The sequence below is a fragment of the Pelobates fuscus genome, chromosome 3 (genome assembly GCF_036172605.1).
Source record: "Pelobates fuscus isolate aPelFus1 chromosome 3, aPelFus1.pri, whole genome shotgun sequence".
NCBI classification, from domain to species: Eukaryota; Metazoa; Chordata; class Amphibia; order Anura; family Pelobatidae; genus Pelobates; species Pelobates fuscus.
Window position 1 is genome coordinate 352391269 of NC_086319.1, and position 27638 is coordinate 352418906.

A 27638-nucleotide genomic window follows, 5' to 3' on the forward strand; every position below is an offset into this window, starting at 1 on the left:
GTCCAACTTTCTGGTCTTCAACAGTGTCTAAGAATTTAGACAATTGAGGTTCACACAGGTCACAATATATTGAATGCTATAATCAACAGAGCCATAAATATACTATAGCGGAGCTCCTGTATCCCGACACGATATCTCCGCTGGAATTCCCTGGAATGTGGGGGAAGAGCCTTTCAGTGTTTATAGTCCCTTTACCCAGTCATCAGATGACACATAATCCTGGGGAGATTAATAATGACATTTTCCCCCTGAACATTGTGGTGCTTTAATGATATGTGTAGTGGTTTGTTGAGTCTCGGATCAAACACATAAATGCAACTGTAGATTTACTTAATGGCTTCAAAACATATGTAATTCATATTACCTTGGCTTCTACTAAATTTTAGTTCCTATATGAATTACATAATACTTATGATTAAAAAAAAAAAAAATCTCTAATGGATACATCAGAAGGGCAAACACAAAAATTCTGCTCAGAATATAAGCTATATGGGATAATCAGCTACTTGAATACACTCAATCTAAATACAAAGGAGATGAGCAAGAAGTAACAGCACCCACATATTAGAATGAATGTAATATAATTAAAAACAAGGTATATTATCTGACCCATCAATCCTCCTAAGTCAACTGAAGATAATGAATCCATGTGGCAATTGCATTTACCTGTAGGCTTTATCTAGAAATGTGATAAGAAACACCACCTGCATAAAGTTCAGACTGACCGCTACACAAGTTCTAGCCAAAATCAGTTTCAGGCGTTTGTTACAATATGTCAGTCATTTATCTGAGCCTCTGGTGGGTCGAGGCAAGGGGGCTCCCCCTGGCTCATAGGTAGCAATTGTTCCTCTTAATAAATTGTAGCTCCCCTACAAAAAACACTCTCCTGGTCCGTTGGGAAAAGGATGAAAACCAGGAAGCAATATGACCAGGCTGGGGTGGTGATCACAGCTAAGCCGGAGTTTCAGAGGAATCATTAGCAGGTCCTGCAGGTGTTGGGATACTCTGGCTCTCTGCAGTGGTTCGCATACCTGGTAGAGTTGGTTGCTTAGCTAAAACACATGGAGGGGAGGGGGAACAGGGAGTGATATAGTCTTTTGTGGGAGTATTAGTATGGCTCATGTGGTATCCACCACATATACCATATGGAATCCTACATCCTAAATATTCCAGACAAATTGTCCTGTTCCATTTTTCCCTTTAGGTGCCCTGACCACAAGCCACTTGGCGCCTTTTGCATGCCAGTGGCAGAATGTCTAGTGCTACTTTAGGATTGGCCATGTGGAACTGTTTTTGGCTTGAACTTTAACAACGCCCAGTCAAAACATCAATTGAGTGGCATTTTCTCTACAACCTATGGATGAGGGCGGTATTTTCCCAGATTGGGCGCTCAAGTTTGGACTATCTGGGGATATATGATGTATGGGGGACTTACATAGATAAACTGCTGATTTGGAGATATTTTGTGTTGTGCAGCTCTGTGTCTGGGAGATAATTAAATTGAGTGGTGGATATGGCAATCCACTCTCCTATCTCTGCAGGAAACCCCATGCTAGTGGTCTGTGTATACAAATGTGTGTATTTCCAATAAAAGTTGTAGTTTTCACCAGCACTATGTGTCAGCTAGGTGTTTTGGGAACTGGGCAATAAACACTTAGAAGGCTCTTCTCCAGCTTCAGCTTCAGAGAGAACTTCAGTGGAGATATCCAGTCTTGCTATCAGAGCTCCGCTACATCTGGTGGCAGCGTTGTGATGGTACCTCCCAACAGAACAGAGCCTACTCCAATCTGCTGAACAGGACAGCGGATGGGTTGTGAATGGAAATGAACTAAGTGCCACTGAAACCAAGCACCCTCAATGAATGACCATATCACCTGGTGGTGCTGGTTGTTGTGGCGTGCTGACAAAGCTTTTCCACATTTCATCCATGCTAACCCTGCCTTCTCAGGTGCTGGCGGTGCCCCAGCTGCATTGGTGACCTCTTCCTCCACCTTCGCCTTGTGCTTCCACTGAGCCCCCGGTGTCAGTTGGGAATGCCCTCAGCAGCGTGTCTACCAGCGTGCGCTTGTAGACGCGCATCTTCCGATCATGCTCCAGTGAGGGAATTAAGGATGACACGTTGTCCTTGTAACAGGGATCCAGCAGGGTGGCCACCCAGTAATCAGCACAAGTTAGAATGTGGGCAACTCGGCAGTCGTTGCAGGCACTGCAGCATGTAGTCGCTCATGTGTGACAGGCTGCTCAGAGGCAAGGCCAAGCTGTCCTCTGTGGGAGGTGTATCGTCTGTATCCTCCGTATCCCCCCAGCCACGCTCCAGTAACGCCCACAAGCTGCGTTGGGTGCCACCCTGCTGTGAACACGGTTCCTCCTCATCCTCCTCCTCCTCATCCTCCAGAACTGTGCCCTGACTGGACAATTCTGTACCTGGCCTATGCTGGTGCAGGAACCCACAATCCAAGCCACTTGTGAATGACTGACCTGATAACCGTGGAAATGACCCCTCTTCCTCCTCCTCTTCTTCCTGTGCCACATCCTCTTCCATCATCGCCCGAAGCGTTTTTTCAAGGAGACATAGAAGCGGGATAGTAAGGCGTCATCAGCACTGGCCATGTTGGTGGAGTACTCGAAACAGTGCAACATGGCACACAGGTCTCGCATGGAGGCCCACTCATTGGTGGTGAAGTGGTGCTGTTCCGCAGAGCGATTGACCCGTGCGTGCTGCAGCTGAAACTCCACTATCGCCTGCTGCTGCTCGCACAGTCTCTCCAGCATGTGCAAGGTGGAGTTCCACCTTGTGGGCACATCGCATATGAGGTGGTGAGCGGGAAGGCCGAAGTTACGCTGCAGCGCAGACAGGCGAGCAGCAGCAGGGTGAGAACGCTTAAAGTGCGCACAGACGGCCCGCACTTTCTGCAGCAGCTCTGATAAATCTGGGTAGTTTAACCTGTGGTTATGTGGACCTTGCCACAGATGGCGTTGCGCAGTGCACACCTGATATTGTCCGCCAATTGGTTGTGCAGGGAAGGGATGGCTCGCCTGGAGTAGTGGCGGCTGGGAACCACATACTGTGGGACAGTCACCGCCATCAGGTTTTTAAAACTGTCCGTCTCCACCAGACTGAATGACAGCATTTCAAAGGCAAGGAATTTTGAAATGCTGGCATCCAGGGCCAGAGATCAAGGGTGGTTAGGGGGGTACTTCCTCTTTCTCTCCAGTGTTTGGGAGATGGACAGCTGAATGTTTCCATGGAACAGTGTGGAGATGCTTGGGGATGGTGGCGGACGTGGTGGCGTTGCTTCTACATCCTCTGTTTGCTGGGTGGCAGGTGCCTCTGTCACTCCAGAGGTGGAGGAAGAGGCCAAGACAGCAGCAGAAGAGGAAGCAGGAGGAGCCTGAGACCTTTCTTGGTTTTTGAGGTGCTTACTCCACTGCAGCTCGTGCTTTGCATGTAGATGCCTGGTCATGCAGGTTGTGCTCAGGTTTATAGCGTTTATGCCTCGCTTCAGGCTCTGATTGCACAGCGTGCAAACCACTCGTGTTTTGTCGTCAGCACCAGAACAGGATTAAAGTAATGTGCCTGGCACACATGCAGTTGCAAGTGCCCACCTAACAAACAGACTGATTGCTTATTTCTCTGTGGCACTGGGCTCAGGACAGGGTACAAAAATGTAGTATAGCACCCACAAAAATAATCGCTGTAGTTTGCAGATTCAACACCAGAATTCTTTCCTAATCTTTCCCTCACAGCTGCAGCATCCTCTCCCTACACTAATAAGAGCTCATGTGGCTCCAGCTTATATAGAGGCTGGGTCACATGCTGCACTGGCCAATCACAGCCATGCCATTAATAGGCATGGCTGTGATGGCTTCTAAGGGCACACAAGTCAAACGCTTGTTGATTGGCTGCCCTGCAGCTTTTCAAAACGCACCATTAAATCGCCGAACACCGAACTCGAACCCGAACTGTTACTGAAATGTCCAGGTTCGGGTTCCGGGTCAAGAATCGTAATGTTCGGTACGAACCCGAACATTACAGTTCGGGTTCGCTCATCTTTAATTTCTACACTTTTTTCACGTAAAAGAGACCACGTAGTTCTTACTTTTAAAGGTATCTTTTCCTCCAAATGAGCATTGTTGTTCATCGTTGGTGGAATGTTTAACCTGGGCCAGAACTCTTTCGGGGAAGGATGCTCATTTATTCAGGTGACTTTAGGGTACTTAGAAGTAAATGTGTCTTCATCTATGTACCACTGTTTGCTTCTAATGCTCTCACAATGCAACACTCATAGTGCTCTCATCTAAAATCATTACACCCTGAACTAAATACTCTGACTATACTTTTACTCGGGTCACGAAAAAGACGAAGTAATGCATTAAAAAAAATTACATTTGCTGAATTAATGCTTTTGCTTAATCTTGGTAAAATTTGAGAAAACCACATTTAGATGTTGTAAAAACACAAAAAGGAAGTAAATAAATACAAGATGAAAGGTAAAATGTATTATAAACCCATAAACTATATAAAATAAAAAAGACTTAATTATAATAGAAATCATGTATGTTGCATGTGATTCCACGATAAACCAGAGTATATATAAATTATATTTAATGTAGAGTATGCAGAGTATATATACAGTATTGTTAAATGAATATTTGGCAACATTTGGCACAGCTCATTAAATACTGTACTAGCAAATTAGTCAAAAGGATGTGAAGAGAAACACATTAATAAAATAGATATTTGTCTATAGAAAAGAGACATTGCATAAATACCACAGTATAATTAATGAAAGTTTTTTATTTATAAATTCTCTAATGATGGAAATAGATTAACAGGTGTTAATTAGAACTTGGAAAAACCAAGAGTGAATGATTTAGCAATGAGAATCTAGTAATAGAATTAGCTACAATGGGGATTACATTAGGCTCCAATTAAGTTATAATTAATCACCTTACAATTATGTATTCATCTGATTTTCTTATTAAATTGCATTTTAGTTCTCCCCCATACAGGTCATGTTTCCATGGTTATCATGATCATATAAGCAAGTTGGTAATTGCTAAAATGGTTTTCAATAAAATCTCTTCTAAATTCCTACGAAAGTTGGCAAAGCCTAAGGACAACATGTTCAGATGATCATGGGTGAAGTACATATTCACAGAGTGAACCTTTTATAGTGTTCTGGAGAGTTTCTAGAGCAATTCATTGGATTAGGCACCTTTTTCTTGCTGGTTATGGTAAATTAGAACTGGTGGACTGTGATTTGTAGAGACAAATAATACATCCTCTTTAACCCCTTAAGGACCAAACTTCTGGAATAAAAGGGAATCATGACATGTCACACATGTCATGTGTCCTTAAGAGGTTAAAGGGACACTATAGTCACCAGAACAACTACAGCTTAATGTAGTTGTTCTGGTGAGTATAATCATGGCCTTCAGGCCTTTTCATGCAAACACTGCCTTTTCAGAGACAAGCCATCTAAATGGTGGATTTTCATTATAGGGTCAGGAATACATGTTTGCGTTCCTGACCCTATAGTGTTCCTTTAAAAGGATACTCCAGGTAGACATGTGCAATTTGTTTCGGTCCGAATATGAATTCGGACAAATTTCGGGAAATCCAGGTACTTCCGAATGTCTGAATTGACGAAGTGCCGAATTGCCGAGGTCCCGAAGTTCCGAAATTACCGAATTTCCGAAGTCTCGAAGTGCTGAAGTGCCGAAGTTCCAAAGTGTCAAAGTGCCGAAGTACAGTATTGCCTAAGTACTAATATACTTACCCAGTGAAAGAAGAAGAATTTAACATTGTGTACAATTTTAAATAAAAAGCATACAAACATAGCCAGGATTCAGCTGTAAGCATTTACAACACTTACAACAATCAAGTAACATACATTCATATAAAATGTAAGTTACTTGGCCGGTCAATGTAATGACAGGAATGAATAAGTAGATAACTCCCTAATTCCCACGGTATTAGGGAGCTATCTACTAAAAGGCCGAAAGACCTAAATTGGTCTTTCAGCCACATTTACTAATACTAAGTAAATATTACTTAGTATTAGTAGATTATGCCCCTACTTGCTATACCGCGAGTAGGGGCATGTCTATTAAACAGAGCGCAGCCTGTGGCTGCTCACTGTTAAAAAAAGTTAAAAAAACTTAATCCACCAATCAGAGAGTTATGAGTCAAATTACACAGCGTGGGAAAATTCCAAAGAACTTTGCCACGCTGTGTAAAATGACACAGAGCACTCTGATTGGTGGATTTCAAGCCAACCAATCAGAGTGCTGTGACAGGTAAATGTAGAGACTTACCTGTCAGTCTCTTCATTTACCTGTCAGAGCACTCTGATTGGATGGCTTAAACCCACCAATCAGAGTGCTCTGAACCTAATTGCAGGGCGGGGCAAGGCTTTATAAGCCTTCCCCTGCCCTGCACAGCTCAGTTTGCGCGGAGCCCTCCATGGGTGAAGATGGATTATTATTTTTTTGCGCTCGTTTTTTTTTTATTGCTTCGGTTATTATGGTTTTTTATTTGGTCTTTTTGGGGCTGAAAAAAGAAGATTTTAGAAGAATGAAAACATCGAATGGTAAGTTTTTATTTTTTTACAGGTACTTAGTTAAAGGTCCCCCCCTCATTATTTTTAGGGTGAGGGGGGTAGGTAGGGAAATAGTTTTTCTGGGGGGAGGGAGGGGGTGACTAGGCGTTTGGGGACCCCTAGTCACCTGTGGGGGGGGAACATTTTTTTAGGTCTCCCCCTATTGGTATTTAGGGCCCCCACCCGCCGCTCAAGGGTGGGGGCCAGGGAGGAGGACATTAGGTCCCCCCCTGTTATTAGTATATAGGGCCCCCACCCGCCACTCAGGGGTGGGGGCCAGGGTGGAGGACCTTAGGTCCCCCCCTTATTCCAATTTAGGGCCCCCACCCACCGCTCAGGGGTGGGGGCCAGAGGGGAGGACATTAGGTCCCCCCTTATTCCAATTTAGGGCCCCCACCCACCACTCAGGGGTGGGCCCAGGGGGGAGGACATTAGGTCCCCCCCTTATTAGTATTTAGGGCCCCCAGCCGCCGCTCAGGGGTGGGGGCCAGGGGGAGGAGCTAAGGTCCCCCCCCCTTATTAGTATTTAGGGCCCCCTCCCACCGCTCTAAAAGACAGCCACTAGAGGTGGAGTTAACCCTGCAAGGTAATTATTGCAGTTTATGAAAAACTGCAATAATTACACTTGCAGGGTTAAGAGTAGTGGGAGTTGGCACCCAGACCACCCCAATGAGCAGAAGTGGTCTGGGTGCCTAGAGTGTCCCTTTAATGAAGAAAAAAAACTGTAATTATATTCAACAAATGATCTCACATAACGAGATGAAGCAGTTCTAATTCTTAGTTCTGCTGCTATATTTATGGATTTATTGATCTGAAGGAAACAAACAGAAAATTAATTCTACAGCACATAAGTACAATGTTTCCTGAGTAATGATATATCTGTAAGCAGATTTCTCCCTGGGTCAATATCCTTCAAGTATTCAGGGTGGATATTATCTATTTTATTTATTTTAAAATATCAATATTTTAGACAGATGTTACTTGCTACTTAAAATGACGTGCTTTCAACAACAACATATACATCATTTTTAAATGTATTTATTTCCACCTCTTCACTGTTAATGATAACTATAGATCAACTTTCTGAAATATATTTAATCCTCAGAAAGCAGCCGCTAGCATTGCCGTTCAGAAGAGTATGACATATATGTGAGTTTATTTCCTTTACTTATGGAAAATGTCTCGGGGGGGAAAAAAACAACTTCTATTTTAAATTTTCTTTTAAAAAATCACTTGATAATATAGTAGAGCCTAGTAGCTATTGGTATTTAAATCCTTCAATACCAAGTTATTTTTGTTAAGAAAAAAAAAATTCTATCAAACAAGGGATGTGCACCTACCTCCTAACATGTAAAGATAGGAGAAAAAAGGTATTCCTGTTTACAAAGGTACTTTTCTATAAATTGCTGTTCATAAACGCCAACAATTAAAATGAGTATATTTTTAAAGAAGTATTAAGAGATTACAAAAGTTTCAAACATTGTATGGAATATTGTAATTTGAACAATTTTACATAAGTTCTGAAATATTAGCATAGAAACAGACATGAAACCGTTATCAAGTAAGACAAAAATAGAAAAAAAGAGATATACAAATGGTTAAATAACCTGGTTATATGTATCTGTAATGAATCTGAAGATAATACTGGTAACATTTGCTAAAAAAAATGCCACCAGAATGTAAAGAAATATCTTGCTGTGTGCTTAACCACTACAATACCTAAATCTAGTTATAACTAGGTATATCTTGAAGTGATTAGAGACGCTGTGAGTTTCTAGTCCCTTTTTAATGTTCCTAATGTGTTCTGAAACTCTCACATTAACGCATCTAATGGTCCGTCCTATGTATATCAAGTTACATGGCACTTCAAAAGATATATAACCCCTTTGGAATAACAGGTTAGTGGATCTTTAATGGAAAAGGTAATATCTGTAAATTCCTTAACTTCTGTTATATGCCTTTTTACGCTCTTCGTAGTTCTGCAAGCTAGGCAGGACCCACATCCGAAAAAACCTTTTGTTTGGTTCATAAAGTGCTTAGATATATGGGGTTCCTTACTGCTGTGTACTATGGTTCTCTTCAAATTTGTGGCCCCCCTTTAAATAATCTGAGGTTTTGTAGATAGCACTTTCTTAAGTATTGGGTCGTCTTGTAAGACGTGCCAATACTTTCTAATAGTTCTATTTACTTTTTTTCTGTTGCCATTGAAATTGCATATAAACCGAGCATCTTGTGAGATTTTTTTTATTTTTCTTTGATTTATAGGTTAATAGTTGTTCCCTCGGGATTTTCCTCACCTCCTCTATCGCTGTAGTTAGAAGTGAGTCATCGTATCCCTTCTCCATAAATTGGCTTTTTATCTTTCCTGCTTGGTTTAAAAAGTCTGTATCATCAGTACAATTCCGTTTTATTCTTAGGAATTGGCCTTTCCGTGCATTGGTTAGCCATGGCTTATGGTGACAACTATTTTGATCAATGTATCCATTGGCATCGACAGGTTTGAAAAAGTTTTTGGTCTTAATAAAATTATCTTCTATAAAAATGTGAAGATCTAAAAAATTAATATTTGTTGAACTGTGGATCGTGGCGAGGATAATTCCCCATTCATTATTATTAAGAAAGGATAAAAATAGTTCTAAAACTTCAGTGGAACCATTCCAGATAAGGAGGATATCATCTATATATCGGCGATAGGACACCAAATTCGCCCCCCATGAATGTGTCGAAAAGATGTATTCTTCCTCCCAGTACGCCATAAAGAGATTTGCGTAACTGGGTGCGAATTTGGTGCCCATCGCCGTACCTCGAATCTGTAAATAAAAAGTGTCCTGGAACCAAAAATAGTTATAAGTTAGGATCAATAAAATCCCTTCTAGGATGTATTCTATTTGGTCTTCCTTAAAATTAGATTTTATTAAAAAATGCCTGACTGCTCTAAGACCTATCTCGTGAGGAATAATACTATATAAAGATGTAACGTCACTTGTGACTAGATGGTATTGGTCTTTCCATTGGATCGTATTCAAAAGCTGTAGGACGTGAATAGTATCTTTTAAATGTGCTGTAGTTTTGCTCTCTAGGGGTTATAACAGGGTATCAATATATTCTGAAATTTTAGATGAAATAGAATCAATTCCAGATATTATTGGACGACCTGGAGGGTGTAGGGGGTTCTTGTGAACTTTAGGAAGATAATAGAAAACCGGGGTTTTAGGGTGTGAGACAGAAAGATATTTGCCTTCTTTTTCAGTTAGAATTCCCTTATCGAGCCCCTTTTGTATGAAGTTTGCAAATTGTTCTTTAATTTCATTAATCGGATTCGAGGTTAATTTTTGATAAGTTGTAGTGTCGGATAGAATTCTTTCCGATTCTTGTACATGCAAAGTCTCGGAGAGGACTACCAGACCCCCCCCCCCTCTATCCGCTGGTTTTATAATTAAATCTTTATTTTCTTGGATGTTCTTCAAAATCTTTTTCTCTTTTACAGTCATATTTTGTTGGTATCTATTTAGTTTCTTAATTTTATTAATGTCTTTCATAACCATGGTCTCGAATGTTCTCATTTCATCCGAGACCATGTGTTTTGGATAGAATTTTGATTTATCTTTTAATTCTGTATGAATATATTCATTATCTCGAATCTCTACTATATTTTCTTCCTTCCCATAAAAAACTTTTTCAAACTTAATTGTCTCATAAATTTATTTAGATCAACAAAAAAATCAAATTTATTTAGGTCACAGCTCGGGGCAAATTTTAACCATTTTTTCAGAACTTTTATTTCTTCCTCATTAAATACATATTCTGAGAGGTTAAAAATGCCGTCCATATTCACTTCTTCCCTCTTTTCCCCTTGTTCTCTATTTCTTCTTCCTCTGTTTCGGATCCTGTTGATCTTTGGCGTTTCCCCGGAGATTCCCACGACTGTGGTTTCTCTCGCCATTTCAGGTTCTCTATTACTGAGTCCTTCCGAAAAAAAGAAGTAGAAGTAGAAGAAATTTCTTGTTGGTCTTTATATCTTCTATTCTCTTCTTCTGTTGTTAAAGGTTTCATCATTCTATGTTTCGGAAGAGATTTTGCTCTTTTCATATTCCTTCTGTCGTCTCTTCCAGGACTATTTCTCATATTCCTTTTAGGGCTCTCTCTTGGATTTCTTCCCACATTCTCTCTCCTTGAATCAACCTTTTTTGGACTCCTAGCTGTCATCGTAGGATTATGGTGGTTTAATACACCTCCATAGTCCCTTCTGGTGGGGTCTCTTTCTTGATCTCTTCTATATATCGATCTTTGTTCTCGCGATTCTCTTATATTGTGAGGGAGTCTTACTCTTTCTTCCTGGTTGTGGGATTTTACCACATCGCTGTAACTCCTAGTGATCTGGTGTGATCTTAATGTGCCAGTTGAGACTTGTTTCTCTCTTGGTACATCTTTTTTCTCACGTCTGTAGTAAGGATTCTCCTCCCTCTGGTGTTTATCATAATAATTAATCCTAGGATATTCTCTTGTTTGTCTTTGTTCTGTTCTGTCGTTATACATTTTATTCTTTCTCCTTCCTTGCATTTTTTTGGGAAATCTTATATTTCCGGTTTTATAATCCTTTATATCTCTCATGTATTTCCTTTTTTTAATGTCTATAGTATTCTTTTCTGCTCTTTCTACTTTAGATTTGATTTCTTCTATTAATTGATTATATGTTTCTGGATTATCATTACATTTGTGTTTTTTATATACATATTGCACTATTGTGTTTCTCTTGTTCCAATATCAAGGATATATCAATGAGCAAGATTTGGTTTTACCAGCTACGGTATATCCGAAGGTGGGGAGATACGGCTGACATTCATTCACTTCTTGGGAGTTTTCTATCATCCCTCCCCCTATACCTCATTAATCATTTGGTTTTACACTATGTACAATTTATTTTCTATTTATAGATCTCTTTTATTTATATAAGGATTTTCAGATACATGAGGTTGTATAACTTGGAGGGAACACCTTTCCTATACATTGAGATTGTACACTTATATATTTTTTTTGTACCGCTAGCAATGCCTTCAAGGTCCATGGAAATACTAATAAGCAAGATATTTTACCCTTTTTAATTATCTATTTTGTCACATTTACTAAATGTGAAAAAAATACAATTTTGTACTAGTACTTATGTACTAACATATCAGACCCTGTGTGAATTATTGCAAAACATTTCAGACCCTGTATACCGGCAAAAACATTTAATTTTTGAATAGGTTGAATAAATCAGTAAAATATAAAAATTGTCTACATTTGCATAACTACAATTTTTAAGTTTGTCCATTTTATACACAACTATTTTATGATATGTTTATATGCTTTTCTTGTTTTTAATACATGCTATATTAATATTTTTTTTCAATCAGAAAGTGCTCACTAGTCAATATGTTAAATCCCCCTCTTTCCTCTACCACACCTGTTGGTAACCATAGTGCAAGCTTGAAGTTTGACATACAAAGAAATATGTAAAATGGAGGGATGACATCATTTACCTTATTATTGCATGGAATATCCTGTCCATTTAGCTTTGGCAGCCACATGCAATTCTGCTTTTGTTAATCAGGTGGGACATCCCTTTTTTTTTGTGGGTAGTCAAAAACAACAGGTTACATTGTGTGCAGTAAAGGTTTTCAACAGAGATCACATTTTTCAACAACAACAGCATCGCATGTTTACTATACACCCAATGTTATAATCTTCTAGCTTAAATTCCTCATGTCTGCATGAGCTGTTGGACTAGCTATTAACTGGAGGTTGCTGGTTAGTTGCGTATGCACCCTCAGGGTTACGAGGAAATGTCTTGGAGTAATGTTGCTTAGGGCGCCTAAGTATTAAGTAGTACCCTTTTGTCATAGGGTAGGTAAGAACCTAGTTCTTTCTCGGCGGTTAGCCAACTGGTAGTTGTGCCAGCTAGGTTGGCTGATAAACGTGCCGTATACCTCTTGTCCGCTTGCTAGGGGAAGGAGCACATTAAGATAGGGGGAAATGGGTGGGGGTAAATAACAGGGCATAGTGACTGGCTGTTAGCTTTCAGAGTCAGATATAAGTAGCATTCATATGTATATACAAATCAAGAGAAAATAAAAATATTAGTGGACTTAAAAGTAAGACAAAATAAAACATTATTAAACAAAACTAGGAGCGGTAGCACAAGCAACAGTTGTTGCTGGTTTCAAGTAGTCAGGTGTACCTGTTCTTTTTCCACTGGGCACAAATGGGTTGATGTTTGCGACAGTCCATGAAGGGCAGGTGTCCACTGGGGCTGCCTCCGTTGGTAGGCCCAGAGCCTGAAGAAAAGCCGGAGCTTCCGATTTGTGCGAGAGGAGGTGCATCTTGCCTGCTTTCTTGCCATCAGTCGGTGCAGCCCCCATTTATATGTGATGGAGTGCTCTCGAAGCTGCTGAGTAAGTTTTCTGAGAGACCTTCTCCATGTCAGAGTATGCCTGGAAATGTCTCTGCAAAAAGTTATGTGCGCCCCTTCAAAGGGGACTGTGAGCTCCCATGAGAACCCCCCCTGGTCAGAGTCCAGAATAAATTTGACAAGCATATCCCTGGGAGCCTCCAGGGGAGCTTTGGGGAGCCGAAAACAAGAGTCCACCCCTATCTGCTTTACTTGTTTGGGCAGCAGTAGTGTTGCTATCAGCCTCCGGCAGTAGTGAGGTACCGTATATACTCGAGTATAAGCCGACCCGAATATAAGCCGAGGCCCCTAATTTTACCCCAAAAAACTGGGAAAACTTATTGACTCGAGTATAAGACTAGGGTGGGAAATGCAGCATCTACTGGTAAATTTCTAAATAAAATTAGATCCTAAAACAAATATATTAATTGAATATTTATTTACAGTGTGTGTATATAATGAATGCAGTGTGTGTGTATGAATGCAGTGTGTGTGTATGAATGCAGCGTGTGCGTGAGTGCAGCGAGTGTGTATGAATGCAGTGTGTGTATGAATGCAGTGTGTGTGTATGAGTGCAGTGTGTGTGTATGAGTGCAGTGTGTGTATGAGTGCAGTGTGTGTGTATGAGTGCAGTGTGTGTATGAGTGCAGTGTGTGTGTGTATGAATGCAGTGTGTGTATGAGTGCAGTGTGTGTGTATGAATGCAGTGTGTGTATGAGTGCAGCGGGTGTATGAATGCAGCGTGTGTATGAATGCAGCGTGTATGAGTGCAGTGTGTGTATGAGTGCAGTGTGTGTATGAATGCAGTGTGTGAGTGCAGTGTGTGTGTATGAGTGCAGTGTGTGTATGAATGCAGTGTGTGTGTGTATGAGTGCAGTGTGTGTATGAGTGCAGTGTGTGTATGTGTATGTGTGTGTGTGTGTGTGTGTTGCATAGCCTTGGTGGGGGGTGGGCAATTTTTTTTTTTTTTTATTATTTTAATTATTTTATATTATTATTTCTAATTTAATTTAATTATTATTATTTTATTATTATTATAATATTTTTTTTTGTACCCCCTCCCTGCTTGATATATGGCAGGGAGGGGGGCTCTCCTTCCCTGGTGGTCCAGTGGCATTGGCAGTTCAGTGGGGGGGAGAAGGGGAGAGGGGGGAGAGGGGGGCTGTCAGAGCTGTAACTTACCTCTCCTGCAGCTCCTGTCAGCTCTCTCATCCTCCGTGCCGGTCCGTGCAGCTCTTCTGTCAGCTCCCACTGTAAGTCTCGCGAGAGCCGTGGCTCTCGCGAGATTTACACTGGGAGCTGACTGAGGTGCTGAACGGACGGCGCGGAGGAGGAGGGAGCTGACAAGAGCTGCAGGAGAGGTAAGTTACAGCTCTGACAGCCCCCACAGCCCCTGTCTGTATTATGGCAATGCAAATTGCCATAATACAGACTATTGACTCGAGTATAAGCCGAGTTGGGGTTTTTCAGCACAAAAAATGTGCTGAAAAACTCGGCTTATACTCGAGTATATACGGTAATTCAGAGTCGGTGACCGATTCAGGCACCCCTCGGATCCTCACATTCCATGACATTGCCCTTTCCTCCATATTAGCTAGTTGTGTAGTCAGGGTGCTGCATTGCTTTTGCAGTGATCCCAGAGCTGCATCTGTGGCAGTTTGGGCAACCCCAACACTTTTGAGGTCTTCTTCCACCGTCTGCACCCGTCCTGCGAGCATGGAGACTTCCTCCCTAATCAGCGCCATGTCAGCATGGAACATTTGCTAGTATTTCTTTTACCAGAGCCTTTATGTCTGCTTTCATGGTGGGAGCTGAGTCACCAAGCTCCATGGGTGTCGCAGGCTTCGCTTGTACCTTTGGTGGAGGTAAGTGGCCGTCGGGCTCTCGTTGTCTGATGAAGGTGAGGTAGAGGCCCCAGCCAGCGCCATCTTGCACGGGTCCGGACGCGTGGCCATGCGCATAAAAGCTCTGATGTCTCGGGAACGCGAGCCAAAATCAGCTTTATATTTCTTCGCCTTCTTGCCCATGATGTGGGCGTTTGGTGGCTCGGTATATGTGCCATTTTTGCCTTTATTCAGCATTTGGTTGGATTTCCTCGTGGAGCTGCTGCAGGATGCGTCCAACTCGCTCGGGTGCTGGCTCCGCCCCCCCGGAACATCCCTTTTTGATATAAGACCTTCGAAGCAACAACCTTAGCACCGTAACCATATGTCAGAATCGGGACAGGGATCCAACACGCAGAGTACAAACAGTAGCCAGATACGTATACCGGACCTTAGAATGGCCGGACTAACGTAAGTAGTACAGTATAGAATGGTCAAAGACAAGCCGAGGTCGAGGGTAACAGAAGACAGGTAAGCGAGAGCCGAAGAGATAAGCAGAGTAAGGTAAACAAGCCGGGTCAAAACCAAAAGGGATAATAGAATACACAAGCACTGAGTGACTAGAACAAGCTAGAACCACGACAGGGCAATGAGCTAATGAACGAAGCTCTGTTAAATACCCTGTTCAGAGCAGTAACCACGCCTCCGAGGCGTCCTGATTGGTCCTGCAGCAATTGAGTGACAGGTCATTCCGGAGGAGTGTCCTGATGACAACTTCCTGCCTAGATGCTGTAAAAGGCAGTCACTCCCTCGCGGCCGGCCTTGCATGACCGGATAGACCGTGGGGAAGGGAGCCATCAGGCCGTCTGGATGGAGGAACAGCTAAGTCTCTACCTCTTTCGGAGGTAGAGACCGCAGGTACCCTGACAGTACCCCCCCTCTCAGATACGCCCACCGGGCGGAATAGACCAGGGCGAGAAGGGAATCGAGAGTGAAACGCCCTGCGGAGACGGGGAGCATGCACCTCCTCCTGAGGTACCCAACTTCTCTCCTCAGGACCATAACCCTTCCAATCGACCAGATATTGCAGTTTCCCCCGGGAGATTCGAGAATCAACGATGGAATTGACCTCATACTCCTCCTGACCCTCCACCTGAACTGAGCGGGGAGGGGCGATCGTGGAGGAGAACCTGTTACATATTAATGGTTTTAGCAAGGAAACATGAAATGAATTAGGAATGCGTAAGGCATTAGGCAACGCTAAACGATACGCAACTGGGTTAATTTGAGACAGTACCCTGTAAGGTCCAATATATCGAGGAGCAAACTTCATGGACGGCACTTTTAACCGAATGTTTCTAGTACTTAACCATACTCTATTGCCTGGAACAAACACCGGTGCTGCCCTTCTACGTTTGTCAGCGTGTTTTTTAACCAGCGTAGAATTGTGCAGAAGGATTTGTCGAGTTTGATCCCACAACTCTCTTAAATTGGCAACATGAACATCCACCGATGGTATCCCTTGAGAAGAAGACTCCGAAGGAAGGATGGAAGGATGAAAGCCATAATTCAAGAAAAAAGGGCTAGAATGCGTAGAATCACAAATGAGATTGTTATGTGCAAACTCCGCCCAAGGAATCAAACCGACCCAATCGTCCTGGTGTTCTGAAACGAAACAACGTAAATATTGTTCAACTTTTTGGTTAGTGCGTTCAGCAGCTCCATTGGACTGAGGATGATAGGCAGAGGAGAAATTCAATTTGATGCCTAGTTGGGAGCAGAATGATCTCCAAAAACGGGAAACAAATTGGGAGCCTCTGTCAGAGACAATTTGGGAAGGTATCCCATGCAAACGGAAAATCTCCCTGGCGAATATCTCCGCTAATTCGGGCGAAGATGGGAGTTTAGGTAAGGGAATGAAGTGAGCCATTTTAGTAAATCTGTCTACCACAGTGAGGATGACAGTCTGCTTTTTAGAGATAGGCAAATCAACAATGAAGTCCATTGCCAGACAGGACCAAGGCTTTTCAGGAACCTCTAAAGGGTGCAGAAATCCGCATGGAAGCGAATGGGGTAGCTTGGTTTTGGTACAAACTTCACATGCCCCGATGAATTCTTTAATATCCTTGCGTAAGTCAGGCCACCAAAAATCTTTAGAGACCAGCGCATAAGTCTTAAGGATGCCAGGATGCCCAGCCACCTTGCTGTTATGGAGACAGCGTAGCACCTCCAGTTGGAGAGCGGCAGGAACGAAGTGTCGATCCCCAGGAGTCTGTTTGGGTGCCAAATGCTGAAACTTCATGATCTCAGAAAGCAATGGAGAGTGAATCCTGAGATTCGTGTTCGCAATGATATTCCCCTTAGGAACTATGGAGGACAGAAGTGGTTCAGTTATAGTGGATGGTTCATATTGACGAGACAAAGCATCGGCTTTAGAATTCTTAGAACCAGGTCTATACGTAAGTACATAATTAAAGTGAGTGAGGAACAAAGCCCAGCGAGCCTGCCTGGCGGACAAGCGCTTAGCCTCCCCAATATAAGACAAGTTCTTATGATCCGTTAGGATAGTAACAGGGTGTAGTGTCCCTTCCAGTAAATGTCTCCACTCCTTTAAAGCCTTAATGACCGCTAACAGTTCCCTCTCCCCGATGTCATATCTGCTCTCAGGCCCAGAAATTTTTTTACAGAAGAAACCACAAGGGTGTAACGGTTTATCCACCCCTAACCTTTGAGACAGAACAGCCCCAACTCCTGTCTCAGAAGCATCGACCTCGAGCAAGAAAGGCAGAGTCGTATCAGGATGAACTAGAATGGAAGCTGAGGCAAAAAGTTCCTTGAGAGTCTTAAAAGCACCAAGAGCTTCCTCAGACCAGAACTTAGTATCAGCCCCTTGTTTGGTCATATTGGTAATAGGTGCAATGATAGAGGAGTAACCCTTAATGAAGCGCCTATAGTAGTTGGAAAAACCAATAAACCTTTGGATAGCCTTGAGTCCTTTGGGCAAAGGCCAGTCTAAAATAGATTGGAGTTTACCAGGATCCATTTTAAAACCTTCCCCAGAAATCACGTACCCAAGAAAGTCTACCTGAGACTGATCAAAACTGCACTTCTCCAATTTACAGTATAGACCATGTTGCAGAAGTTTGTGTAACACCTTTCTGACCTGTCTATGGTGAGTCTCAATCTCCTTAGAGTGTATTAGTATGTCGTCCAGGTAAACAATAACACAATCATGCGGAAACTCCCTAAGTACCTCATTAATCAACTCTTGAAATACTGCAGGAGCATTGCATAGTCCAAATGGCATAACAGTGTATTCGTAATGGCCATACCGGGTATTGAATGCCGTCATCCACTCGTGACCTTGCTGGATTCTCACCAAATTGTAAGCCCCTCTGAGATCTAACTTGGTGAAGATTTTGGAGCCCTTAAGACGATCAAATAACTCGGTAATCAGTGGGATGGGATAGGCATTTCTGACAGTTATTTTATTCAAGCCTCGGTAATCGATACAAGGTCTCAGCGTGCCATCCTTCTTCTTAATGAAAAAGAACCCCGCATCGGCCGGAGAAGAAGACCTCCTGATGAATCCCTTTTCTAAATTCTCCTGAATATACTCCTCTAGAACCGAGTTTTCCTGAACAGACAAAGGATATACATGGCCCCTCGGAGGCATAGTCCCGGGTAGAAGCTTAATTTTACAGTCAAATGACCTGTGTGGCGGCAAAGAATCGGCATTCTTCTTGTCAAACACTGCCCTTAAGTCTAGGTAACGGTCTGGTATTTGTCTTTCTGTGGACTGAGTAGGATTCTCCTGGATGTTAATATTAGCTAATGGAGAAACCTTGCACAAACACCGATCCTGGCAGCCCTGGCCCCACGAGAGTATCTCCCCTAACTCCCAATCAATAATAGGGTTATGTTCTTTCAACCATGGGTACCCCAGAACTATGGGAACGGAAGGAGACGAAATGAGCAGAAGAGATAAATTCTCCACGTGTAGGATACCAACATTTAACTCAATGGGTATGGTCTCACGAAAGATAACAGGGTCTAGTAGTGGTCTACCATCTATGGCCTCAACGGCCAAGGGTGTCTCCCTTAGCTGGGATGGGAAATTGTTTTTACTAGCAAAGGCTTGGTCGATAAAATTCTCAGCAGCACCGGAATCTATCAAAGCCATAGCCCTTACTACTTTCCTCCCGCAAGTTAAGGAAACTGGTAGCAGAAGCCTGTGATCTTTATAATTAGGAGTAGAGGACAAAATAGAAACACCCAAGGCCTGTTCTCTAGAGAGACTTAGGTGCGAGCGTTTCCCGGGCGGTTAGAACAGTTTGAGAGTAAATGACCCTTAGCTCCACAATACATACACAAACCCTCTCTTCTCCTGTACTGTCTTTCCTCCTCAGAGAGGCGGGTATACCCTATCTGCATAGGTTCAGGAAGCAAAGATACCGTGGAGTCAGGACTTGGAAAAGCGGGGGTTAACCTAAAAGAAGGTCTCCGGTTCCTCTCTCGAGTGTTCTGTCTCTCTCTTAAACGCTCATCTATACGAGAGATGAACGAAATTAAATCCTCTAAATTCTCGGGGAGTTCTCTGGTAGCAACCTCATCAAGGATTACTTCAGATAAGCCATTCAAAAATACATCCATATACGCCTGCTCATTCCACTTGATCTCTGATGCCAGAGACCTGAACTCTAGTGCATAATCCACCAGTGTTCGGTTCTCCTCTTTCAGACGCAACAGTAATCTGGCTGCATTAACCTTTCTACCTGGAGGGTCAAATGTTCTTCTAAAAGCAGCTACAAAGGCGTTATAGTTATAAACTAATGGGTTAACGTTCTCCCATAATGGGTTGGCCCATCTCAGAGCTTTCTCAATAAGTAGGGTGATAATAAATCCTACCTTTGCCCTATCTGTAGGATAAGAGCGAGGTTGCAATTCAAAATGGATACTAATTTGGTTTAAGAAACCACGACACTTCTCAGGAGCCCCACCATAGCGTACTGGGGGGGTAATGCGAGAAGAAGCACCCACTGTGGCTACCTCTAGACCTGAACCGACAGGAGAAACAGGGGTATTACGTATCTCCTCTGGTGGGTTATTGGCACGAGATAATAGAGCCTGTAGCGCAAGCGCCATCTGATCCATTCTGTGATCCATGGCTTCAAACCTAGGATCAGGAGAAGCAAGCTGACTGTTTGTACTTGCAGGATCCATTGGCCCTGTCGTAATGTCAGGATCGGGACAGGGATCCAACACGCAGAGTACAAACAGTAGCCAGATACGTATACCGGACCTTAGAATGGCCGGACTAACGTAAGTAGTACAGTATAGAATGGTCAAAGACAAGCCGAGGTCGAGGGTAACAGAAGACAGGTAAGCGAGAGACAAGCCGAATCAAGGGTAACAGAGATAAGCAGAGTAAGGTAAACAAGCCGGGTCAAAACCAAAAGGGATAATAGAATACACAAGCACTGAGTGACTAGAACAAGCTAGAACCACGACAGGGCAATGAGCTAATGAACGAAGCTCTGTTAAATACCCTGTTCAGAGCAGTAACCACGCCTCCGAGGCGTCCTGATTGGTCCTGCAGCAATTGAGTGACAGGTCATTCCGGAGGAGTGTCCTGATGACAACTTCCTGCCTAGATGCTGTAAAAGGCAGTCACTCCCTCGCGGCCGGCCTTGCATGACCGGATAGACCGTGGGGAAGGGAGCCATCAGGCCGTCTGGATGGAGGAACAGCTAAGTCTCTACCTCTTTCGGAGGTAGAGACCGCAGGTACCCTGACACCATACAGCTAGCTTTAGTGACTATGGTGTCAGAAATTCCCTAGTCAAACCATTATCTAATGATTTGACTTCTTATCTAAGGTCTTCCACATGCTGCTCCCTGCAACCAAAAGCTCTCTTCACTGAGCTATTTCTGACAATTCAGTGCTAAGCTCATTGGCCGAAAGTGACCGGCTTATGAGCTGAGCTTATGAGCTATTCCTGCACTGTAGGGCTTAGTTCAGGGAAGCTAACAGAAGCTACTAGCAGGACCTTCCACCCTTCACGTCAGAGAAGCAAGGGTTGGCACCTAATGGGCCCAGGTCAAACCATTATTAAACAGCTTGATTACTTATATTAGTTTGCAAGGAAGTCTCCACTTTCTTGTTCCAAATAAAAAGACTGCATTTTAGAAGAAACCTTAGGTGTGCCTAAATATTTATTTTTTCTTCCATTTGATTATTATATTAGGGAAGAGGTGGTTACTCCTGGCACCATAACAATTATACCAAGCATTATAACCATTATAGCTTGCTGTGTTACTTTAAAGAAAACATGTTATGATATACAACATCACTGCCTTAAAGGACCACTATGGACACCATAAAAACATCATCTCAGAAGAGCTGTGGTGTCTGGAGGTCCTGTGCAACCTGTTTTTACCTGATGGGGGTTAAACTTTTTTGAATGCTTCAACCCCAAAGTACTCTCAAAATTTCAATGTTGCCTTTGAATGGGGCACTGGTGACACACTCACCCTATCATTGCATTCACTGGGGTCAAGATGGGACATTAACATTGGAACATCCAAAAAGTAAAATGCCCATTATCATTTTGTCATATAGTGACAAAATTGCCACAACAAATTAAATGACAATGACATAAATGCCAAAACATAAAATCAATAGGCAGATTAAAAAAAAATACCCAAACAATTTCTTATACACCAACACACACATTAATTTATAATGTTGTACTTTAATACTCAGAAGAATTTGAAAAGCAGGAATGATAAGATGTATAATGAAAGATGAAACATAGTAAACCATATTGTAGTAGCATGTTTTTGTTGAATAGAAGAAATTAATTTGTAAATGGCTCCCAGAACAGCAGTATTAGTGCATGGGCGGATGTTTAGAACATTTTTATTCAGAAGGATAAAAAAAAAAAATTCAGTAGGAAAAGCATGTGGAAGCAGTGCACATAAGGTAAAATACAGCTTATTTTTTTACAAGCTCTACATAGTTGGCTGGAAAGAGACCTCGGCGCCCCCGGCAGGTTCCATTCCACCATCCCTCATCCAGCATCTCAATATCTGTGATCATGTCCTCAGGTTCAAATGAAATCTCATCATCTCCAGCTAGACACAAAAAGGAAGTGAAGCAACAAAGAACATGTTTAGTATGTAGGAATTTTCATCAGAAAAAAAATTATATAACTAAAAGGTCATCTGACATATTTGATAGTATGTATGAATTTTCATCAGAAAGAAATTATTTAACTAAAAGGTCATCTGACAAATTTGATCATTAAAACTGATTTTAGTTTTAATTGATCTATGAAAGAACCCTTAATAATCATAATTATGCGTGTAGCAAATAATAACTATGTCTTCATCCACTCTTTCTATAATGTCACATTTACAAATTACAATTCAGTAGAAAATATTTGTCCCCCCAAAAATGATAGATCCACTTTAAGCTCTCTTCTAGCCTGCTAAAAGGGCAAATATTGTATTGTATACTTTCAAACTTGTCATTCAGAAAACTGTCAGAATGTTTGTCTTTGTTAATATTTTGATGATTTTGCACTGTGAGCCATGTGTTGTGATTTTAAAAGGAATTTCCATGCAAAAAGTGACACTTATAACGGTCACCCTGCTTGCCCCTGCAAAATAAGTACTTCATAAAGATATAATCTTTATTAAATATTCATATTGACTGTGTTGAAATCTCAATGAATTCCCAGCCTAGTTAAAAGATTTACTGAAATAAATGCAAGAACTACTTTGTCGCAGTAATTTCCCTATGCCGGACACTTCTTGACACTGGGCAGAGCTAGCGCCGTCAAGAAGTGTCAATCAAGAAGTGTCAATCACGCAAAGTCCCCAGACAGTGATAGCGCCACGGACGGACGTACATATATATATATATATATATATATATACAAAACAAGTACATGTAAGAAAAAGAAAAGACCTTTAAAGATCATACAATTGCTGCACATGGAGAGTCATGTTGCAGCAGGAAACACACCTTTCCCATTAACCCACTGTTCAAGAGGGTTTGTTCAGTCCCCAGCTGACATGCACCAGTGGCGGATCCAGGGGGGCGCAATGGGGCAATTGCCCCCCCCCCAGAAAACCGATGGTCTCCCTCTCCCCTGTCAGAACATGCAGGCACCAGCCCTGCAATGTGCCTGCGGACCGGGGAGAGAGAGATCAGTGATCTTCCTCCCCGGTCCGCAGGCACTGTGCTGACAGCTGGCAGGGAAGGGAGAGAGGACCCAGGAGCTCTTACCTGCAGCTCCGCCGGGTCCTACTCTCGCGAGCACAGAGCGTTGCCACGGTTACCACAGCAACGCTCCAAATCTCGCGAGAGTGAACTCTAGCCCTGGAGCGCGGGCTAGCATTCACTCTCACCACCAGGGAATCGCCACCGGACCACAAGGGATCCAGAAATGTCCCCCCTCCTTCTCAATAAAGGTAAGAAAGGAGGGGGGACATAATGAATATTTATTTTAATTAAATACATTTAAAAAAAAAAAAGCAGATTATAAAAAAGCCCCCCCCCCCCTAGCCTTATCACATACACTCACACCCTACATACACATTGCCACTCCCCCCATACACACATACACTGCCCCCCAGACACGCATACACTGCCCCCCAGACACGCATACACTGCCCCCATACACACACACTGCCCCATACACGCATACACTGCCCCCCATACACACATTGCCCCAGACACACATACACTGCCCCCCATACACACATTGCCCCAGACACACATACACTGCCCCCCCAGACACACATACACTGCCCCCCAGACACACACACTGCCCCAGACACACATACACTGCCCCCATACGCACACACTGCCCCCCATATGCACACACTGCCCCCATACGCACACACTGCCCAGACACACATACACTGCCCCACACACTGCCCCCATACACACACACTGCCCCAATCACACATACACATTGACCTACACAAACACTGCCCCATACACACATTGCCCTACACATACACTGCCCCCCCCATACACACATTGCCCTACACATACACTGCCCTCCCATATACACATACACTGCAATTGTCACACACACATACTGACCCCACATACACTGCCCCCCTAACACACACACTGCAACCTTCACACACACACACACACACACTGCTCACACACTGACCCCCTCACACACACACACACTGCACCCCTCACACATTGCACAACTCACACACATCACTGCTCCTATGCCCTAATACAGCCCCATTTCCCAGCAGACCTCAGGTAAGTTGTCAAACTGTTCTTAAACGGTTTAACTACTTACTCTGGGAGGGGGTCCCGGCACTATTGGCACCATAACCACTACACTGAGCTGTAGTGGTTATTGTGTCTTGATTATTTATTTAAATAATCTACAAGTGCCCCTCCCGAGATCAGGCTATGGATCCGCCACTGACACACACTTATAAGATCTAATAAGTAGACCTGCTAAGTAATTGGGTTTTATTTTTTTATTTTTTTCAAAAATTGTTTCATTAGGTCTGTCAAGCTGATTTTTGTCATTGTTTTCTTCTTACCTACATGACTCATAAGAATATTGCTTTGCATAAAATGTGTCTTGACAACAGTAAAAAAATGAAACCGCTCCTTTCTCTGAACTAACCTAATCTTATGTAACCGTTGAGTTCAAACAAATTGTTCATGGAAAGATCATCTGTAGAAACAATTCATCACTTACCATCTGCCATCTGGCAATTGATTGCTGTGCATATCAGTGAGAATGTAAAAATATTACATAAAGTTGATTGCAGCATATCTCCAAAGTGTCTCAATTTAGGAGGGACAGTCCCTATTTTTCATTTTAAGTACATGCCAGCGTTGATTATTAATTATGTATTATACATATATATGTATATTTTTTTATTGTTAAACTTTACATATGTTCAGATCCTGATCAGACACATTCAAATGATCACTAAGTAAATGTATCGGAATGGCCATGGTGTTAGTGTTAACTTTTATATGAAAGAAGACCGTTTCTATCTTGTTCTTCTGCATATATTACGACTTCATCTATTTTTTTCAGATTCGTAATTCTTTTCAAAAATGTCTTATAAGGTCACTTGTTCCCTATATTCTGATAATTTACTTTTTTATTTTAACTGAATTAAATCTACCCAACCATGACATTTCAAGACCACACCACCTCTCAATGTCCTGCCTAAATGCGGGCAAGATCTTAGCTAGGTTATATATATGCATCTTCAACAGATTTTTTTCTCTGCTCCTCCTATCACGTGATCGGACCAAAGAGTACTATGGACCATGGAGTTTCAAACAACGCTTGTAAGTTTTCTCTTTCTAATTTTTCCTTTGTTTTCTCCCGCACCACACAGTCATTTAGACTTCAAAGACTAGCTAGTCTTTTCACTCAGTTGCATCCTGATGTATTTGCGATCATTCAATCACATCTAAATAAACACAAGGCATTAAGGACTTTGTAGTCCTCCCTCACGACAATTGACTGTGAAACTACATATCAATGTAGTTTCCCGTTTATCTTTTTAAGGCGAGATAAAATTTGCTTAGTTATGAACTTTTTTTATTTTGCTATTACAATTTGCCAGTCATATGACTCTTACAGTGGTCACATGACTGATGTCACTAAACTGTGATTTTCGGTTTCTGATGCCCTGTAAATAACACTTTAGCCAAGACCTCTGCTTTGTTTCCCTTGATAAAGACCTTGAGACAAAATGTGTTGTTAATTACTTGTATTTGCTTTTATTGCTTGATTTAACTCTATTTATTTTAAACTATTGGTTATTAAAATGTTAATAAACTACTAGTGGTAAGCCCTACCTGCTGGTCCTAAATCGGGCTATCTGTACTTCTCTACATCACTGAAGATTGTTGTCTGGCATTACATTCCTTTGGATTTTCCTTAATTTATTCTATGTGGGGATTATACTACTCATACTGATATTACAGAGCATTCAAATGCTCACAAAAATGTAAGTAGATTTTCATTTTATTCTACTCATTGCTATAAACGGAGAGCACTATGTTTTCTTTCTTGTGCTTGTATTTTACATTCCATTGACGATATTTGGAAAGAGACCATACACTAATATCCTGAATTGTACCACTCCATGCGGTTTCCTTAGAGCTGTTTGTGTGTTTTTGACTTCCTTCCACATAGACCACCTGGTATAAAAGTCAGGGCCGGCGCGTCCATAAGGCGGCACAGAAGGGGGGCGCAAAAATCCAAATCTCTGGCACCTGGCCAGAGACTTGGATTATTAAATATTTCTGACACCCTAAGCCCACAGCAGCCGCCCCTCACAACTCACACACTGCCGGTGTTTTGAAGGGCAGAGCTGCTGCTACGGAGGTACACTGTGGAAGCCTGGATGCTGCAGGGCCTCCCTGAGGCATTGTAACAGCCCTGCAGAGGTTTCATTGGCTGCTGTCTGCAAAGCTCCGCCCCCTTGCTCTGTATTAGCCCTCCCATAACATGACGTATGTCATCAGACCGCGAGGGAGTGGGAAACAAGCTCCCACTCTGAAGGCTGGCTCCAGCTCCTACAGGTAGGAGCTGCCACAACACACATACTGCATGTTACAGTGAGGAGCACTATGGGGCAGAAAGGAATTAGTGTGCATGAGGAGCTACAAGGACTAAGGGTGCATTACCTATGGTGTGTCTCCATGAGTGACTGTGAGTGAGTATCTGGTCTGTGAATGTGAGTGGGTATCTTAGTCTGTGAATGTGAGTGTGTTGTCTGGTGTATGAAAGTGATTGGTATCAGGGTCTGTGAAAGTGAGTGTGTTGTCTGTGTGTGTCAGAGTATAAATGTCTGACTGTGAGTGTGCATGTCCTGCATGCATAATTGTAAGTCTGTGTCTGTGTGATTTTGTGCATCTATGAGTGTGACTGTAGGTGTATGCTGTAAGTGTGTATCACTGTAAATGTGTATGAGAATATTTCTGTTTGTGATTTTATTTGACTGTAACTGAATGTGTTTGTATGTAATTGTTATGTATATCTCTGAGAATTTATGTTCCTGTGTGACTGAGGGCAGTGTGTGTATGACTGTGTGCCCCTATCTGTGAGTGAGTGTTTTGTGACTGTTACACTGTAAGTGTGTAGAGCAGAAGTAGCTGGAAAAGCTTATAAAAGGGTGCACACAGGGAACCTGGAAGGGGTTAATTGACCTAATTGCTATGGGAAGCTAGCCATGATGTGAATTGAGGAGAAAGGGGTACATTGCAGAGAAATATGGAATTTTATTTTAGGAGGGTATAATTGCAAAGAAATAAGGACTTCCAATTTTTGGGAAGCATGGAGTAAACTGCAGGCCTATGTGATTATTAATATTGCTTAGGGAGGGGGTTAATTTTCAGGAGGCTGCCACCAGAAACTCCTGTTATTGAGCTAAGCCCAGCCATGTAGGACCTCGCTTATTGGTTAAGAGCTTCAGCTAAGCGCTGTTAGCCAATGAGAGAGTTAATGCGTGGCTGGGCGTAGGTCAGTGGCACTAACCAGAGCTTTCTTGTAGGCCTTTCCAGCAGCAGGGGAAGTGTTGCATGCCTATCAGTACCCAGGGAACCAGTGTGTGTGTGGGGAAGGGGGGAGGGGGGGGCGGCAAAATCAATTTTTGCCTGTGCAGCCAAAAATCATTGCACCGGCCCTGATAAAAGTTCTACTCTATTGGTACTTTCTTTATGTGCTTATGATCACATATTATTTATGAGACGTTCCAT

General features: G+C 42.5%; 1 protein-coding gene across 1 annotated transcript in view; it reads right to left on the minus strand.

The window, feature by feature from the left end:
- Nucleotides 1-21592: 21592 nt before the first annotated feature.
- LOC134603319 (src substrate cortactin-like) overlaps nucleotides 21593-27638 on the minus strand; it is a 59173-nt gene continuing 53127 nt past the window's right edge. The window contains exon 17 of the mRNA XM_063449176.1: nucleotides 21593-21994. Within this exon, the coding sequence (XP_063305246.1) occupies nucleotides 21855-21994 (140 nt within the window). The 3' untranslated portion in view covers nucleotides 21593-21854. The remainder of the gene's footprint in view (nucleotides 21995-27638) is intronic.